The sequence below is a fragment of the Epargyreus clarus genome, unplaced genomic scaffold (genome assembly GCF_041222505.1).
Source record: "Epargyreus clarus isolate Ecla_fem2 unplaced genomic scaffold, WU_Ecla_fem_2.2 ptg000035l, whole genome shotgun sequence".
Taxonomy (NCBI): domain Eukaryota; kingdom Metazoa; phylum Arthropoda; class Insecta; order Lepidoptera; family Hesperiidae; genus Epargyreus; species Epargyreus clarus.
Genome location: NW_027332240.1, coordinates 8,435,042 through 8,454,328, shown reverse-complemented (window position 1 = coordinate 8,454,328; position 19,287 = coordinate 8,435,042). Strand labels below are relative to the sequence as shown.

At 35.2% G+C, this 19,287-nt stretch overlaps 1 protein-coding gene across 5 annotated transcripts in view; it reads right to left on the bottom strand.

Moving 5' to 3' along the window:
* Window positions 1-19,287, bottom strand: part of shot (dystonin-like protein short stop) — a 383,469-nt gene that overhangs the window by 209,342 nt on the left and 154,840 nt on the right. For 3 of the 5 annotated variants that reach the window (XM_073091894.1, XM_073091893.1, XM_073091897.1), the window contains 2 exons: window positions 6,156-6,245; window positions 2,061-2,231 (listed from right to left, as the gene is read on the bottom strand). In XM_073091894.1, the coding sequence (XP_072947995.1) occupies window positions 2,061-2,231; window positions 6,156-6,245 (261 nt within the window). Of the gene's footprint in view, window positions 1-2,060; window positions 2,232-6,155; window positions 6,246-14,025; window positions 14,119-19,287 lie in introns of all 5 variants that reach the window. The other 2 variants (XM_073091892.1, XM_073091890.1) reach the window with 1 other exon arrangement.

Here is a 19,287-nt window from a genome sequence, read left to right as displayed (position 1 = left end):
ATGTAACACATAGTTTATTTGATTTTGATTGTATCCAGCGCCATCTAGTTTAAAAATTAAATGATTGCATGAGGCGCTATTAGGGAGGGCGCATAAAGCCGTTCGCAATGTTATCACCAAATATAATTCATTTTTTTTATTTCTCAAATTTAAAAAAGTGCGTTCATTAATCTCACCTGAACAAGGCTGCACACATTTCCGTTTGTTTCAAAAATCAGTCTACCCTTTCGTCCTTAAATATTAATGAGTACAAACATAGATTACTTTAAGGTGGTCACAAGGTAGACGGAAAAACTGGTTCGATAAATAATTATGCCGATGCTTTTAGCGTAATAGATAAAAACGTATTTTTGAGGTGAAAACTTCTTTGGCGTTATGCACTTTTTTTGATGGGTAAAAAATGTTCGTAAGACGAAGGGAGTGTCACGTTTGTGTACGTTAGCGCAATAAATGAATATTGTATTTTAACACATAAATGATAATAGTTTTTATTGACAATTGAAACAATTCGAGTAAAATTATTCCCTAACTATTATAAATATCAACAATGCACAACGTTAATATTGAAATTTACACTTATGGCGGCACTCTCGGGGTGCACTCCGTTGATTTTTTTTGCTTTTTGCACTGCTAATAGTACTAATTTATTTTGAAAATTATTTTTAAGCTGCCTAAAGCAATTGGGAATTGGCCTAAGGAATTGAGAAAATTCCTACGACATACTTTTTACCTTGAAATGTACAGATTTACTTCGACGCGGATTAATTTAAATAAAATTTTATCATTGGCTAATTTATCTTAAATTTTTTGAGGTCACCCGCATTCAAGTGATCTGTGGGCGGTACGACTGTTCAAATTTGCAACCGCCAAAATGTCAGGCCTGATAAAATCTATTAAAAATATAAGTGGGTGTTATGGACACATGTACAGGCAAGTACATAGACAACAAGACTCAGAAAAAAATCATAATAGGTTATTTATTACATTTAGATGTTTACCTGCCCTGGCCGAGATTGAACCCGGAACCATTTGCGCGTTAGTTCTGATGTTTTATGTAATTTTTTGTAATGAAAAAAATATCGATATAAATCTGTCAAAATAGAACCTTATACAAAAACATAATAATTATTAAACGCTTTAACAGTTATTTAAATACAAATTACATTGTATCAAATTAACCTACCTATATTTTTGTAGGTTTTTTTCCACAGTAATTGGCTACAATATTTTATATTTTAATATTTAATCGCCACTTTGCCAAGTTAGCAATGATATAGTAAATGTTACTGTTTTATAGTATTACAACATCACACTAAGGCTACCACTTTACTACGCAAATCGGTCGGTTTTTTGTAAAGCAATTCTTTAATTATTAACATTTTACTTAACACTAACCAGTGTCGAATACTTAAGTTTATTTAAAATCAATTACATAAAAATTCAAATATATAACTGATTATGATTATAAGTGTCGAAATAAGCCAATTAAGTTATCCTACAAAAACTCAATAACAAATTCCTTTCATATCTCACTCGGAAATTGTTATGTCGTAACCAAATATAATATGTCGTAACATAACATAATAACAATATTTTTTCGTATACAAACATTTATTAATGTTTATCGTAAGTACAGTGTTTATAGTAGATGTTTTTAAATTCCTACCGCGAGTCATGAACAATATGTTTTCACATTCTTCGGTGACATGGCTTGGTATTGTATAAATATTTTTTATTATATTTTTCTACAACATAGAGTCGATTCACAATTACTTATTATCATTAGACAGATTATCGACTATAAAATCCTAGGAAAATTAACTTTCAATCTATTTTTCCTAAATTTAAAACAGTGTAAAAACTATTACCAAAATATACTTTATTATCCGTATCTATTATTTAACCGATCTTTCTTCTATTAATAAAGCTGATTTAATTGCACCTATGTTTAAACTTTTCTCAAATTAAAAATATAAAAATCAACATCGATTAATCCCGAACCTATAAAATAAAAAGTAGTCCAAAAATATGCGTAACTCCACAAAACAAACTCCACTAACCTGGAAGTGGAGGATGATAGTCCAGATGAGGCCGAGCGTGAGCTTCGGGTTGCCGTCCACGATGTCCTCGGCCCTGATGTTGACCAGCTTGATCTTCTTATACCGGAGGAAGTCCAGGGCCATCTGGACGTTCTGCAGCATGTGGAACCGCATGCGGCCTCGTTCGCGCGGCTGGAAGGTGGAAATAATAAGATTACGTTAAATTATCAACAATTCAATATTATTTCACTGTTAGGTACTGAGTCAAAGGATATCACGGAGTATGCATCCAGCAGGAATATAATTTTGCTGTCTTTCTCTCAATTGTATCACATGCAGCGTCAGCGAAATTATATAAGGTATATTTGAATTGTTGGGGCCGTATCCATTCACTATATTCATCCCGATGTTCAATAAGTTCACCACCCCCATAATATCATCACAACCCATTATTGTCCCACAGCTGGGCACAGGCCTCCTCTCAAAGTGAGAAGGATTAGGCCATAGTCCACCGCGCTGGCCAAGTGCATATTGGTAGACTTTACATACCTTTGATTTTTTTAAATAATATATAAAGCGAAAATAAAAACTTGAAATTCAATTTAGAATTTTTGAAGCTTATGAGTTGGCCACTACTATAGTAAATTACAGATATATACTACTTTTTATTTGTATAGATTTCTTCACCATGTTTATGTTATTGGGCCTTCAGCAATCACGTCACTATTACAAAGTGGAACCCATATGCTAATTACGCTACTTATCCATCACGAACGAAACGAGTATCTGCCGCGCCTTTGCGCTAATATGATGACTTTCACACCATGACCGGCGGTTTTCTTAATGAGCATGGGCGTGGACTATGGCTTTGGGAGTTAGGGTAACGTTAAATACAGAATGGATTAAATATGTGAAAAGACGAAGGGGACAGAAAACTGTAAAATCTGACAATATGATGAAGTGGGAATCTACAATAACAGACGTGCCTTGGGCTTTAGCTTTGGGAGATGTGGTAGCGGTAAATAGAAAAGCTTACGGATGCCATGTGATAAAGGGGATAAAAGTCAGTAAGTTTTGACGGCCAAGATGGCACAATATGATGATGATGGAGTCCGTGGTGGTGCCGTGCATTGTTTGCTGTTATAAGGTGTAAAAGTATTACACCATGACGGGCGGTTTTCTTAATGAGCATGGGTGTGAACTGTGGCTCTGGAAGTTACGTCAGCAGAAAATATAAAAGGGCTTGAATATGCCATGAAGTAATAGGAGGTAGATCTGTAAAAACTGCGAATATGATGGCGGAATTTATAATCATTGCCGCGCCTTCGTGCTAATGTGATGAATGATATTCACACCATGAAGAGTGGTTTTCCTAATGAGTATGAGTGTGGCTTATGCCTCTGCCTGGAAATTATATCTACGCTAAATAGAAAAGGACTTAAAATGTAAAGAAGATTGATTGAATAATTAGATTAATAGTCTACTTAGGTAACTATGGAAAAGATAAATACAATTAAAGCGGACATCGTTATTATGACAATTAGATATAAAAGATTTTACAAAGCAATTGAATGTTAGCTATTTTTTGCTTCAGAAAATATTTAGTTACCGCCCAAAAAATCAAAAATCGTGCATAGTCATGCACTCGAGCATGTCACGGAGATGTCTGTACAAAATCTATCGGATTCAACCGCAACAAATCGCAGATCACGTCCGCGCCCTTTCGTTATTGTGATGGCTTTCACGCCGCTCTGTTTTCCTAATGAGCATGGACTGAGCATGGGCGTAGCTCATTGTGGAAACGGATGAATTAATTTAATTAAAATCAGACTCCAGATCGAGGGTCCGAGGTTCAAATCCCAGACACGATACCTGATATTTATCTGATTGTGGACCTGATATTTATCAGATAAATATCAGGTATCTACTGCTGAAGGTGGGTCTCCTCTCAAATTGAGAGAGGTTTAAGACATGGACCATCGCGGTAACCAAGTGCGAATTACTGGATTTCACACACATTTGAGATTTTTTTTTAAGAACCCTTAGGCATGTTGGTTTCCTCACTATGTTGCCCTTCACCTTCCATCCATCCATCCAACCATCAGCCTTTTGAGGTCCACTGCTGGACATAGGCCTCCCCTAATTGGCGCCACTCGAACCGATTCGTGTCCTTTGAATCCAGCGGTTTCTTCTCCTTTAGCAAGTGACAATTTATTTCTAATTCGCATATATCTTTGAAAAATTAGCGTGCCTGAGATTCGAACCTCGGCCCCTCCAAGCCTTGTTTTGACTACTCTTACATTAAAGTTACCAGTCACTGACATTTGCCCAACACCTGTAAGTAACGAGCAGGTGTGGTGCGGAACCCATTCCGTTATCGTCCCGCGCCCTTCCGTAGTTAGGTCGTCAGGTCATAGGCATTTAGCCTACCTATTCTTTAAATTCTTATTACACAACTTACACTATTTTATTAGTATCAAACAAGGGATGGCCGAATGTTACAGGCACATCGCATTGATCCATTTATATTGCTGGTTGTTAATACTTTACGTCCTTATTAAATACTTTTCTATTTTATATTTTAGAATGTTCAGTCCTGCTTTGAGTTATGAATTGTCAGCTGATTTTTGAAATGTCTTTTAAAATGGAGGTGTGATATGTGATATTAGTGGATAAAGATGTATTATTGTAAATGTTGATGATTATGGAAGAATATATTGTATTTATGGAATCCCTTCTGAGCGTTTTCATAGCTGAAGTCCACTTGATGGCAAGTGGTCATTGCCGCCTATGGACTGCAACCAAATCCATGTAGAACTAGGGGTTCTACTTGAAACCGATCAGTGTGTTGCCACTCCTTCTAAAATGGGTCTCATATGTAAGTCAGCTGGCATCCACACTAACTCAAGAACTGTTTCACCCTAGAAATAGTGTATCAGTGCTACCTCCCTGATAGACCACTGGCTCTATCTCAAAAAATTAGACCTCAAACCATTACCGTCCCACTACTGAACACGGGCCTCCTTTCAGAGTGAGAAGGAGTAGGCCATAGTCCACCTCGCGGGCCAAGTGTTCCAAAAAACTTTGTAAATAAGACTAAGTAACACCTACGTTATACTAAAAGTTCAATATTATTTAAGCTTTGTTCACTAAATTAAAAAAAGCTTTGAAACAAAAGCTTCACAGTGAAACTTCCCGAGCCACGAGCCACTCCCAAATGTAAATTGGAATTTAACCGTCCAACTGAAATTAACCCGGAAACTTCTTTATGTTTTGCAGTCACGTTATCTCGCAGTTAAATGTAAAACTACCGTAGGGCTTTAAAATAGGGCATTACTGAACTTTACATATACACTAGCTGACCCGGCAAACGTCATTGCCATATAAATAAAAAAATGTTAAGGGTGAGCAGTCCTTATCACTTAGGGGTATGAAAAATAGACAGTAGCCGATTCTCAGACCTACTGAATACGAATAAAATTTGGTCAACATCGGTGAAGCCGTTTCGGAAGAGTACGGTAACTAACATTGTGACACGAGAATTTTATATATAAGATAAATAACTCTCTCTATAGATTAACCATCTCTATCGTTTTTTTAAACAACCGTGCATTCCACCTGATAGTAAGTGGCGAATGCAGCACATGGACACCTGTAATCCACCTAATATAAGATTATATTCCTAACTGAGGTCGACCACAGACGCATTGCTACCCCTGAGGACTAAGGTGGAACGTCTCGGAAAAGTATGGCTCATTACCACACCCTTCAAATCAGAACATAGCAGCGGTTAACACTGCTGTTATTAGGCAGGAATAGGTGTGGCGGTGGTGTCGTCGGAGTCGAACCACAAAAGGTTCTACCACCTTCAATAACATGGTTTGGCAACGGGAAATCTTCCGCTGGGTTACCTAACCCTGGGTTACCTTCCCGGGCATGATCACCTGATCATGCCCGGGAAGCGGCCGTGCTGTAGAAGTCTTAGTTCGGTAGTCTTAGTCTCAGTTCGTTAGTCTTGTATATGCAAGATGTTAAGAAAACTTCGATAGCGTGAGTCAGAATACGTGTGCCATCTCTCGACGGGTAGTGGGAACTCGCAAAGGTAATGGTACTCACGAGGTGTTCGCCAGAAAGCACCTCCAGCAGCGAGATGAGGTTGAGGCCATCGCGCAGGTCTTCGAACAGGTCGTTCACGTGTCGGTTCACCTGCAAACAGACAGATATACATATAACAACATTTATATACATGGCAATGGTTCTATACTGAGAGATGATAAGGCCTCTTTCACAATGTAAAGTAAAGTTTTTTTTATAATTATTTGATAAATTTTAATAGTTATTTACAGTTTTACTTAAAGAAATGTATATCAGACTTTTAATCATTGTGAAACGGTCTTTAAAAAAGAGTAGACACATATATGTAATATTACAGATAGTACATAACGACACTAGATCGTTTTTACATTTACCGTATTTATCGTACGTTATTTACTATTATATTTACAAAAAAAAACAATACATTGCAACTACTAAATCTTAGATAACAGTAATCTTATCATTATTATGCTAACTATATACAACAGTCACGTAAGCTAAAACATGTTATTGCAAAAATACTGCTAAAACAACTCAATTCGAACTAAACAAGCTTTTAAATGATAAAAATCAATGCTATTTGACATTAAATTCCATTGAAATTATTAAGCGCAAACAAAGAAAAGTTTCACAAGTTGCTTCAATAATTACGATCCATAATAAAATACAAGTAACACAATAATTATGTTTTTTACAACATATGAGTAGCAGACGAGCATGCAGTCCACTTGATGGTAAGTGGCTACTGCCGCCCATGGACATCTGTTAGCAACTCCGTATAAAACAGAGGTTCTACCTGAAGCTGATCACAGATGCATTATAGTCCGCGCCAACCACTTGAGAGCGGACTAGCACCGCTCTCAAGTTGTTGCGAGCAGGAGTAGTCATACAATTTACTATGGCGTCGCGATCCATTTCTATATTCAGAGCGGACTAGCAGTTTTACGCGGACTATACCTAATAAAACGAGTAGCTGTCAGGCATAGACTAAATATATTTTTCTGTATACACAACAGACAATAAAAATATTTATACTTATTATTTTTGATATTAATTTTAACACCTGCCCTTATCAAAATAATCTAACTTTTTCATACAAAACAAAACAAACTTAAACTGAAAATAAATTAACAAGTAGTTTTCAAACTATACTTTGTATACCTAATTTCTTTAAAAAATAGTAATGTTTCGCACTACATAATCCCTTGGTAAGTAGGTCTGCAGGCATTTCAGACGTTGACAGATAAACTATTTTTACAAGATTGTTAGCAACCGCTTCTCTAACAAAATGGTGACGCACGTCGATATGCTTAGTCCTTTTATGGAATACTGGATTCTCTGTCAACTTCTGAGCACCTTGATTATCATTATACAAAATAATTTCATAATCACAAGAAACTGCAATTTCAGCCATCAAATTTTTTAAATATATAGCCTCTTTACAGGCTTCTGCTATGGCCATATATTCGGCCTCTGTACTTGATAAAGCTATAGTCCGTTGTTTTTTACATTCATAGGAAATTACAGTTCCTGAGAACTTAAAATAAAAACCTGTATAAGATTTTCTATCTAAAGTATTTGAGGCCCAGTCTGCATCAACAAAACCTTCCAAGTCACAATTATCTTTACTAAACATTAGCCCATAAGATTTAGTTTTACATAAATATCTTAAAATTCGTTTTGCATGCTTCCAATGGGTCAAAGAATAACAATTATTAAATTGGCTCAAATAACTTACACTGTAAGAAATATCTGGGCGAGTTAAAACACTTAGGTACATCAAGCTTCCTATGAGTTGTTGATATGGGTATTGTTTACAAACATCTACACTTTTCTCTAGTTTTAAATTACTTTCAATGGGAGTGTCAACAACATTACACTCTGTCATATTAAATTTACTTAAAATATGGTCTACAAACTTTTGTTGATCTAAAGAAATACAACCATTTTCATACATTTTTACCCTCATACCCAAACACTGTTTTAATTTCCCCAAATCCTTAATTTTAAACTTTGACATTAATTCTGTTTTTACTTCATTTACCATATCACTGCTATTTGAAAAAATGAAGAAATCATCTACAAATATTGCTATGATGATATGCATCTCTTTACATTTTTTAATATATAGGCATGGTTCTAATTTGGATTTAACAAAGTTAGATTTTAACAAACAATCATTTACTCTATCATTCCAAGCCCTGGCTGATTGTTTCAAGCCATATATAGCACGTTTCAGTTTTAGAACACAATTTTCACTACAGTTTAAATTAGGTGGTACTTGCATGTAAACATTTTCTTTTAGATAACCATTTAAGAAAGCTGTAGTTACATCCAAGTGGATAATATCAAAATTAAGTTTAACACTCACGGCAAATAGAAGTCTCAATGTAGAGTAACGAACCACGGGAGAGAATGTTTCATTGTAATCCACTCCTTCCTTTTGAGTGTAACCCTTCGCGACTAATCGTGCTCTATACCGCACTTTATTGTCATTTTCGAACTTTTTTTTAAAAATCCATTTGCATTGTACCACTCTATCAGCTTCTTTTCTGTCTACGAATTCCCATGCTTCATTATCTTCAAAAGCCTTCAGCTCATCTGTCATTGCCTGTCTCCACTGTTCCTTTTCTGGTCCATTCATTACAGCTTCATAACTGAGTTCTTCACCATACGATTCCAGCTCGTCCAAAATACAGAGGTTGGTTATTCCATACCTATCTACTGGTTTTCTCTTACGTTTACTAACCTCTTCCATCAGAATCTGTGCATCAGTGATAGACTCATTTTCTTCTTCGGACACGGATTGGTATGAATCTTCTTGGGAACTCGATAAGTCACAGGTATAAGTAGGATCATTTGGATCTGTAATTGTGTCCTCTGATAAACTTTCTTTCTCTACTGAATATTTATCTTTCTCTGACTTTTCTTCTTTATTTTCTTCTTTTTCATTTACTACAATCTGAGCTGTGTCAGAGTCTTCTTTCTCCATAACAATGACATCTCTGCTCGTAGTGATTTTTCTAGTTTTTGGGTTATATAATCTGTATCCTTTTACGTTATCTGGATACCCTACTAGGATCAATTTTTCAGCCTTCTTATCCCATTTTTTTTTTTGTATCTTGGGAATATGCATCATCACCTTACTGCCGAATATCCTGACATGACTCAGGTCTGGTTTGGTACCCGACCACCTCTCGAATGGTGTCATGCCTAAACTTTCAGCTGGTGTCCTATTTTTTAAGTACACAGCAGTATTTACTGCCTCAGCCCAAAAACTTTTATCGAGGTTTGCTTCAAACAGTAAACACCTTGCCCGTTCAACCACAGTTCTGTTGAACCTTTCTGCGAGACCATTCTGCTCAGGAGTATGAGGATTGGTCTTCTGATGGACGATACCAGCTTGTCTTAAGAAACTCTCCATCTCTCTCGAACAAAACTCCCCTCCGTTGTCAGATCTCAATATTTTTATCTTGTTTCCTGTTTGATTTTCAACCATACTTCGAAATTCTTTGAAATGCTGAAATACCTGGTTCTTCTCCTTCAAGAAATAGACAAAAGTCATTCTGCTGGCATCATCCACAAATAGAAGATAATACTTTGACTGACCAATCGACTTGGTCTCCATCGGCCCACATAAATCAGAGTGTACTACTTCCAGTAGTTGTTCACTTCTATGGTTAGCTGATGGGAAAGGGAAACGTGTCTGTTTTCCCTCACAGCACACTTCACAATTCTGGATCTTTATGTCAGCTTCCTTGTCAAAAGAAACCCCTTCTACAGCACCTTCTTTCATTTTCTGCAAGGACTTACTATTTATATGTCCTAGCCTTCTATGCCATATTGACACAGCGGACAACAAATTCTCGGATTTAATTGTGTTTAACTTGTACACACCATGAATCAAATTTGCAGTACCAATAAGCTCATTCACTGGATTATATATCAAACAGACATCCTTTTTGAACACAATTCTGTTTCCATTAGCAATCAGCTGACTTACTGATAGTAAATTTGTTGTGAGCTTGGGTATGTATAAAACATTCTTCACAATCACATCATACTGAGATTTGTTCACACTCGTGGTAATTTGTGTTTCACCGACACTCACTACAGGGACTGTCATTTGATTTGCGACTACAATTTCTTTATTTTCGCTCACCCGTCTAGTTCGCAATAAACAATCTTTATTAGATGTCATGTGTGCACTAGCGCCCGAATCGACATACCAGTCTTCTGTGCTGAAATTCCCGTTAAAAAACGCTGCACTAAAAGCATATACATTTTTAGTTGCTTTTAATTCAGGGCACTTATTCTTAAAATGACCGATCTTCTTGCAATTATAACATTTTATTTGTTTACTGCCCGTTGACATGTTTCTTGACATTGACGTTTGTGGTGATTTTACTCTGCGGTTAGTGTCGCCATTTTTCGATCGCTGTTTAGTCCAAAATGCAGTGTCTGCTCCAGTGGTGCCAACCTCCTCACACATATCGAGTAATTTTGTTTTGATGACGTCAGCGCTAATGGCGATACCCGAATGCTCTATCGCCATTATCATCGGTGAAAATTTTTCAGGAAGTCCGGCTAAAAGTAACGAACCAATCCACTCGTCGGTGATTTCAAAACCTGTCCCCTTCAATTTCTGCGCCGTCTCGACCATTTGAGATACGTAGGTTGTCATAGAATCACAGGATTCAAGGCGTATTGAAATCAACGTCCGAAGTAAACTTATTTTTCGTTGATATCCCGTGTCATCGAACAACTTCTTTAGTTTCTTCCACACGTCGGTCACTGTTGTCTCATTTTTTATGTGCGCGTATAATGAAGAGTCGATAGTCATTACAAGTTTAGCTTTGGCTTTCTTCATCTCGGTTTCACTAATCGCCGCCGGTAAATTTTCAATGTCGATACCCTCGAGTAGCAAAAAATTGCTCGTCGCGAACGCCCAATCGTCATAGTTTTCGCGGCCTTTGAGTTTCGGCACATTTACTAAATAGCCCGACGTCGACATTTTTACTTTTCCACGATAAAATAAGGAGATTCACAAATTATAACGGTAAAAAATATGGGACTGGGCCCATAACCTAATAAAACGAGTAGCTGTCAGGCATAGACTAAATATATTTTTCTGTATACACAACAGACAATAAAAATATTTATACTTATTATTTTTGATATTAATTTTAACAATACCACTCCTAAGAAATAAGATAGTTACCTTATATGCAAGTCAGTCGGTATAGGCACCTAGTGCTTCAAACTGGTGCCTCTATCATATATTATCTCTATGAATATCCGCTAAATATATTATTAAGAGCCTTCGCAATGTCGTCTAACTACACTAGACGTACTTACGTAAATACGAACAATTATATATAGATTACTGTGACAAATACGATGACACAAGCGCGCGTAATAGATGGAAAATTACGTTTTATTTGCAAAATTGCTCTATTCATGAATATAAAAGTATGCCAATTTGCAGTATTTATAAATGATGTTAGGATTTATCACACGATATATATGTATCAGAAACAATGACAGCCTAGGGGTTGTAGCTCGGCCTCGCAATCGAGAGGTCCTAGGTTCAAATCCCAGGCATACACATCTTCAAAATTACTTTTACTCTTCAAAATTATGTGAAAATCGAGTCAAAATCATAACTATGCTGTGTGTAATGGGTGTGGTAAGGCATCTGTGGTCGACCGTAACTAGGACTGTATCTGGACTGTATTAGGTGGACTGCGTGCTCGTTTTCTATTATATAGCATCTAAAATGAGCCAGATATTTAAAAAACCTGCACTTCATAGACATATAAGCTATTTAAAAACGATGACATATCAATAAGCCCACGCGATCGCAATGAGATCTCAGATCGTAGCAAGATCACCGCCCATATCCTTTACACGCGATTAGGAAACAGACAATCGTGGTATTAACGCGATCCTGAATTGATGCGATCCGGTTCAGCTGGTGCAACTAATCCTTCATCATTTACTCTTCCTATACTAGATTTGATTTGATGAAGATGCAGACTGTAATAATCCAATTTAATGATATATAAAGTCTTTACAAACATAAGTTGTAATCGTAACATAGATAAGTATAGATATCTCACCGCCTTATAATTAAGGAAAGCCATTAAATTACTTAAATGGCTGACTATGTGCCCGACGCGGAATAATGTCGACATGTGACAGTAGTGCAAAAACACGAAATCGAAGAAAAAGTGCGGAGAAATATGGTTTAATTTGTAAATGCTCTAAAAACTACATGTTTTTAATATATTTCAAACACGAAAATATATGACAGTGACAATTTCAATTCTCAAAACTGGTTACATTTTCATGTTAGGAGTGAGTAATCTTTACTAATCTATGAATCATAAAGAGACAAACATATATAGGTCGTGTAGTTTTGTTTAGATACATTTCTGTATGAAGCCTATCTAATCCTTGGTAGTCTATTTTCTACTACAATTTGTGCTTACTGCTTTGTAACTACTCGTAGTTATCTGGCTTGGAGTTGTACTCCTTTACGACTATAACTAAGTCCTCAAAATTTACAAAGAATCTGTGGCCAATCATAGCTAGAACAACCATCCTATTTGGAGTTGATTGCAGTTGTCCTTAGGCGGCAGTGGCTACTTACCATGAGGTGGACAGCATGCTCATTTGCTACATTTATTCCACGAAAAAAAGTTCTTCCCACGTGAAAAAGTATTTATAAAAACTTTATCATTATTAATATCGTTTTACAAATATGAGTCTCTAATTTAATTCATATTATTATTAATATCGTTTTACAAATAAGAGTATTGTTTTACAAATAAGAATTTAATTCGATTCCTGAGTGCAGTTTTAAATACCCTGTTTTGATCTTCATAGACATATTAGGTATCATAAAATACATGATAATAGGTATATTATCATGTATTTTAAGGCTAAAGGTATTTTCTTAGTAAATGTTTTCAAACTTCCGTTATCGGTGATAATATTTATCACTCCGATAAATGATACGGCAATGCTTTAGTTTATCTAAATACAATTCTGTACAATGACGTACAAATAATGGAATCTGCTTGAAGAAACAGTAACATTTTTCTTTACATTTATTATATTAAATGAGCACGCATAATCCACCACCACCACGCATAATTGTGTAGGATGATGACACCATTTCGTACATTTCATATTCATTACTTTTATATATCTACTAGCTGACCCGGCAAACTTTGTGTTGCCATAATAAAAAAATGTTAAGGGTGAACAACCTTTATCACTTTGGGGTATGAAAAATAGATAGTGGCCGATTCTCAGACCTACTGAATATGCATATAAAATTTGGTGAAAATCGGTAAAGCCGTTTCGGAGGAGTACGGTAACTAACATTGTGACACGTGAATTTTATATATAAGGTTATAATTATAAGTAACAAATAATGTTTATATATCTAAAGAAAGTAGTGATAAGTAACTATTAAACAAAATATTAATGAAAGTGTGAAGACAAAAGAAGCTTATGTTAAGTTGTTGCAAATAAAATTAAATAAATTAAATAAACTCAAAACAAAACACAACTACTAACTACATTACGATAAAAAATGCAAATTTACTTAACCCTAAAAGCTTACAGAATATTTCAGGTACTTATCCTGAACAATCTTATCTTATATAATATAACATTATTGCTACATGTCCAAAAACATAAATAACACCATCCAACGGTTTTAAAGCCATCTAGTTATGAACAACAGAAGCTTCAAAACGGTTACTGCCATCTCTTATCGATCAACGAAATCAAACAATAAAATTTAGTTCTAAATTCAAAACTACATCAAAACACTACGTCAAAAGCTAAATCGCATTCCACTCAACGACCGACTTACTTGCTGGGGTGGGCAGCAGGGTTGGTTGTTGACAATCTCGCACACATGGAGACGTGTGTACGTCTGTCCGAGCAGCGTGAAATACGCAAACACCTGAGAGATTATTCAGTACATTTGGAAGAAACGAATAAGAAATTACCACACATATATATATTACTAAGTGTCAAAGTAAATGTTGAATAAGTGACTAATGTTATAATGAGTTCAAAGAAAGTCACTGAGTAAGATAAGGATAATATAAATGTTAATAAAGAAGGAAAAAGGCAAATTATTAAAAATAGGATGGTATAAATATCAGACAATATGATTATTATTAAAATATAATACCACGAAATAGTAAGCAAGCTAATGTTTAATACAAATAAGAGAAGGTATTACTAAGTTACATTTATAATTTATTGAGATAAGTGTCTAACATTGAACTGAATTAGGTTACGGAAATAAATGTAACATTAAAAGTGAACATGAAATATAAACATGTAAATATAAAAACAGATCGAAAAAAGCATGCAAATTAGTGACAAAACCAATATTGATAAGGACCTTGTTGTATCATATGTTAAGAAATTATGAGCGAATATTAAAAACATCACCAACATCATCACCATTCACAATTGACATGGATTGAAGAATTAAGAGAGAATTTAATGGATATAGAAAATGAATTATGCTATTTGAAGATTAATATAAAGGACACGATAAAGGTCAACATAATTTCGAGGTAATTACAACGAAAATTACTTGAAATAATACATTGTATTATGTAAATACATGTGATCAAACAATCAATGGGTTTGTCTCAATAAGAAAAAAAATATACCCAACTTATGTTTCGATATATCCTCGGATATTATAGAAGTGATCAGATTACCGCATACTCGCTTGCAGTAGAACACACAAGAGGCCATAATGCATTAAATATATCAACTCATACATTAATTTATTTTATCTGTGCAATTGGAATCTGTGCATGAGATCACGTTGAATGTCGTTTGTCTCAATGATACGTTATAAGTAAACAACACAAAAATGTTATTGTGTTAACACTCGGTGGTTCATGTACCAAGTATTTGCAGTGTAAACAATTTGTCATATTCAATGGTAAGTTATAATTCTTGGTGAATTGTAAAATAAAATGTATGTTTTGAATAAAAGTGAATGATAATTTAAAGGATTGGGACATTGATACAGGATGACACTAATATAAAGGAACATATTCTAATGTATATATTTTAATGTATTATATGTCTAATCGTTTCCATACAAATAATAATGGAGATTTCGGAAGCTCTTGTTCTCACAATTTGGAGCACGATAGAAATTCGAACAAAGAAAAGTTACAGAATAAAAAGCAGTGAAAAAAAGAAGAATAGACAAAAATAAAATAATATGAATATACTAATACTATTAGGCCTAAAATGTAAGACCTCTATAGAGTGGTGGACTAGGTATAACTGTTATTCTTACAAAAGTCTTAGTAAATATAGTATAGGTAATAGGTTGATACTGAAGAAGAAACAAAATTAAAAATACACTAATATCACATAATAAATATGATTCACAATTTGACAATAACAAAAATTGCAAATTAGAAACATCAATATAAGTGGTAGATGAAATAACAAAAGCGAATGTGATCATATATTATGTTCTAACTAAACTAATATCTATTTAGCTGTTACCTTGAGATATTTCCAGTGCTGCTCCAGATCCGAATGTTAAGCAATTGGGAGAAACAAACATATTTTCTTGGTTATAAACAATTTGTACAGTTAAACTTAATGTAACACAGAGTAACACATATATATAAAATATATCTAGTAATAAAAAAATTAGTAATGTTTTACCAATATTTGCTTATGGTTTTAAATATACAAAGATTGCTCCTGTTAAACTTGAATATATAATCATGATATTTTAAAATTCATAACATACGAGTAGTTATATGACACTAATGACGTTAGTGTAGAACGCGTTTATTAATTATCTGAAATTGATTATCGATGTCCAGCGGTAGTAACATTTTTTTTGTAGGAACTTTATCCTTTTTATGATTGTGTTCGGGTTATAACATTACCGTTCTAGGTTATGAAATCAGATTAATAATTGTTGATCGCCGTTGCTAAAATGGGTTTTTAGAAGGTTGCGATTCAAAAAGCCGTTCTTACGTTTTGGTGCAAAGGTGTAGTAGGTATAATGGATGCCGCCTGACTTAGATATGCGAGGATCATCTTGGTTTTAAGGGGTGGCCGCATTATTCGGCATCATGTAAAAGGAAGGAAGAAAGGATGTCCATAGGCGGCGATGCCCACATACTAGCAGGTAAACTGCATGCTCGTCTGATAATCTTATATTATTAAAAAAAGTAGAACGTTTACCAGCGCCCTAACAAGAGTTATCAGTAGCATAACTATCCGTTACAACCGCTTACGTGACTCATATGATTAATAAGTACCATTACGACAGATGATGCGGTCATGCCCTCATGGACCAAATGCCGATGATTAATTGCCTTCTCGGAATACACTGTCTTAAAGGGAATTGTTTACTGGTTAACTTTAGCTGACTGCAGAAATTCGTTGAATTTTGAAAGCGAATGTGATCTATCTCACTGTATATATAAATAAAATAATAAGACGCAGAAATAGAAGGGATAGCCTAGTGTTTCAAACCCGAGCCACAACCCAATCACTCAGCTCTGATTTTCCAAAGTTATGTGTGTATTAAAAATTTTTATCACTACCTTTATCGGTGTACTTTCACTGGCATTTAGAAGTATGAAAAATTGATTTCCCAAAGAAAGTAAATGGGGAATTAGAAAATAATTGTCATTGACATCCCGCAGTACTAAAGCTACTCTCTGCTTAGAAAATGTTTATGAATCTTGGATAAAACCGAAAATATCTGGACACTGACAACATTTCCCTCAACACCTTTACGAGATTTAGGAAGAAGACGAGTTCGCGAGCCTTACTTAGCCCTATATTAACAATACATTCGAAAGGACATGCACGAAAGGCAAAGGCCATTAATTTCCGTAAACATATGATCCTGAACTATCATACGTCAATGTGATTGCATTGCAAGTAGAATGCAAAGAGGCTTCGGAGGTACACGACCTGTTATGTCACGAGCGGCGTGCATCTATATAAATCAATATATAACAGTCTGTTTGTATAAAATGGGTGAGATGTCTTAAGTACATTTTTCTGTTATATACGAGCATGCAGTCCACCTGATGGTAAGTGACTGTCGTCCATGGACTTCTGTAATTAATTCCAGATATGATTACATTTCTTCTTGAGGTCATCCACATATGCGCCGTTACCCCTAAGGACTAAGCCGGAACGCCTGGAAAAGTATGTCTTACCACACCCTTCAAACCGTAAACCAACAGTGCTAAGTCTTCTGTTATTTGGCGGTAATAGGTGTGGCGGTGGTGCCGCCAAAATCGAACCCCAAAGAGTTCTACCACCTTCAGATTTTGAAGAAAATATATTTTTACACGATATATCTCTGAAACTTTAAATAAGCGAAATGCAGTCTTACTTAAATTCCAACTGCGTTAATTACTTAAGCATGTGTTTAAAAACAAAGATGGCTGCAGATTTGTCCTCATGTCAATTATAATTGTGGTTGATGAATGTCTGCAGTAATTTGCAGACCATGGTGACATGAAATATGGCAGACCCGACTTTCATTTTTTGTTTAAACATTCTTGCTATGTTGTCATGGAATTTTTTGCATATGCACCTAAGATTCATTCTTTTAATAATATAGGTGTAGCAGACGGACCTGCAGTTCACATGATGGTATGTGGCTACTCCCGCCCATGGACATCTGAAATCAACCCCAGGTAGGATTAGATTCTATCTGAGTTCGGCCACAGATGCGGCCACTACTTCTAAAGACTAAGCTGGAACACCTCGGAAAAGTATGTTTGTCACCCTTCCTTACCATATCATTCAAACTAAATTTATAAAGGCAAATATACTAGCAATCAAACCTGAAACTAACATCTAAATGCACCACCATTTGCATGGCCGGGATTTGAACGCGAAACCCTCTGCGTCTTAAGTGGGAATGGTAACTACTCCACCACATGAACGTCAATATCCTTATACTTTTTGTCGTTATGATGTTAAGAACAAGGAATTTGTCTTAAAACATTTTTAAACAAAACAATCTATGCGGTATTTATCCCCAGACAAACCCGGTCGAGTTACAGGAATTCCCATTAAAAGATTAGGGCGTCATTATTGCTACAAAATCCATGCTACTTAGAACTCGAAAGTAGGTTAGATTGTGGTTTATGTCTAACGCATAAAACTAATGTTGATAAGAGTAAGTATTTTGGACATTCCTTCGAATATTGTCGATATTTGAAATACAATTATGTTGTCTAGAAGTGATACTGCAACTCAAATGGGAAGACATTTTTGCAAAATATATTTTTTATACTAAAAGTGTGCGTAAATTGTATTGGAAGCTTCAGAAAAGAAAATTGTTACGAAAGTTAGGAAAATTGCTAGATATTTGAATTTTATTCAATTGTGTTCATAAACTTTTCCTGAGGAACTTTTTTATTTTTAAATTAGACTATCCTTGCAATTTATCTTCATTATTTTATACTTGTAACCTGATTATTATTAGAAGTTGCGATATTTTCTGTAAAATTATAAATCCCTCTGCTAGTTCATTACAACTAAATCTTAAGTCGTCTTACAGCCTAGCAGCTTACCAATAAACGCGCCAGAAAATAAGCCGCCATAAGCCATAAAACTGACGCTTTGTAAGCCATATTAATATGGTAAATCTGTTATTTCAGCGTGGGTCGAAATTTTTGACCTATAGGTAGTGGGCGACCTCTGGTAAGGGGTACCACGACCACATATGGGTCTGTTTGAGGCTTCATAAATAAAATACCACCCACTTTTTAAACAGCATTACGTCAGCCACCTTGTCATCGGTAAATTCTTTCGCCATATGGTGACATAATTTTTAAACTACTGTGCAGTTTTCGAAAGTTAAGATCGGTCGTACAAGACGATCAATGAGCAAGTAATTGAGTGGGAATTTATTTCTGTACATTGCAATGTACACATCTGCCATAAAATATTATAAAAGTATCAAATTACGCTGTCATTATCCATTTAATAATTGACCAAGTGCGTGTCGAACTCGCATACGTATGGTTCCGTATCGCCAAGTTTGTTTTTTATTTTTTTAATGTTTGTTATCACAGCGGCTGTAGTATTAAAT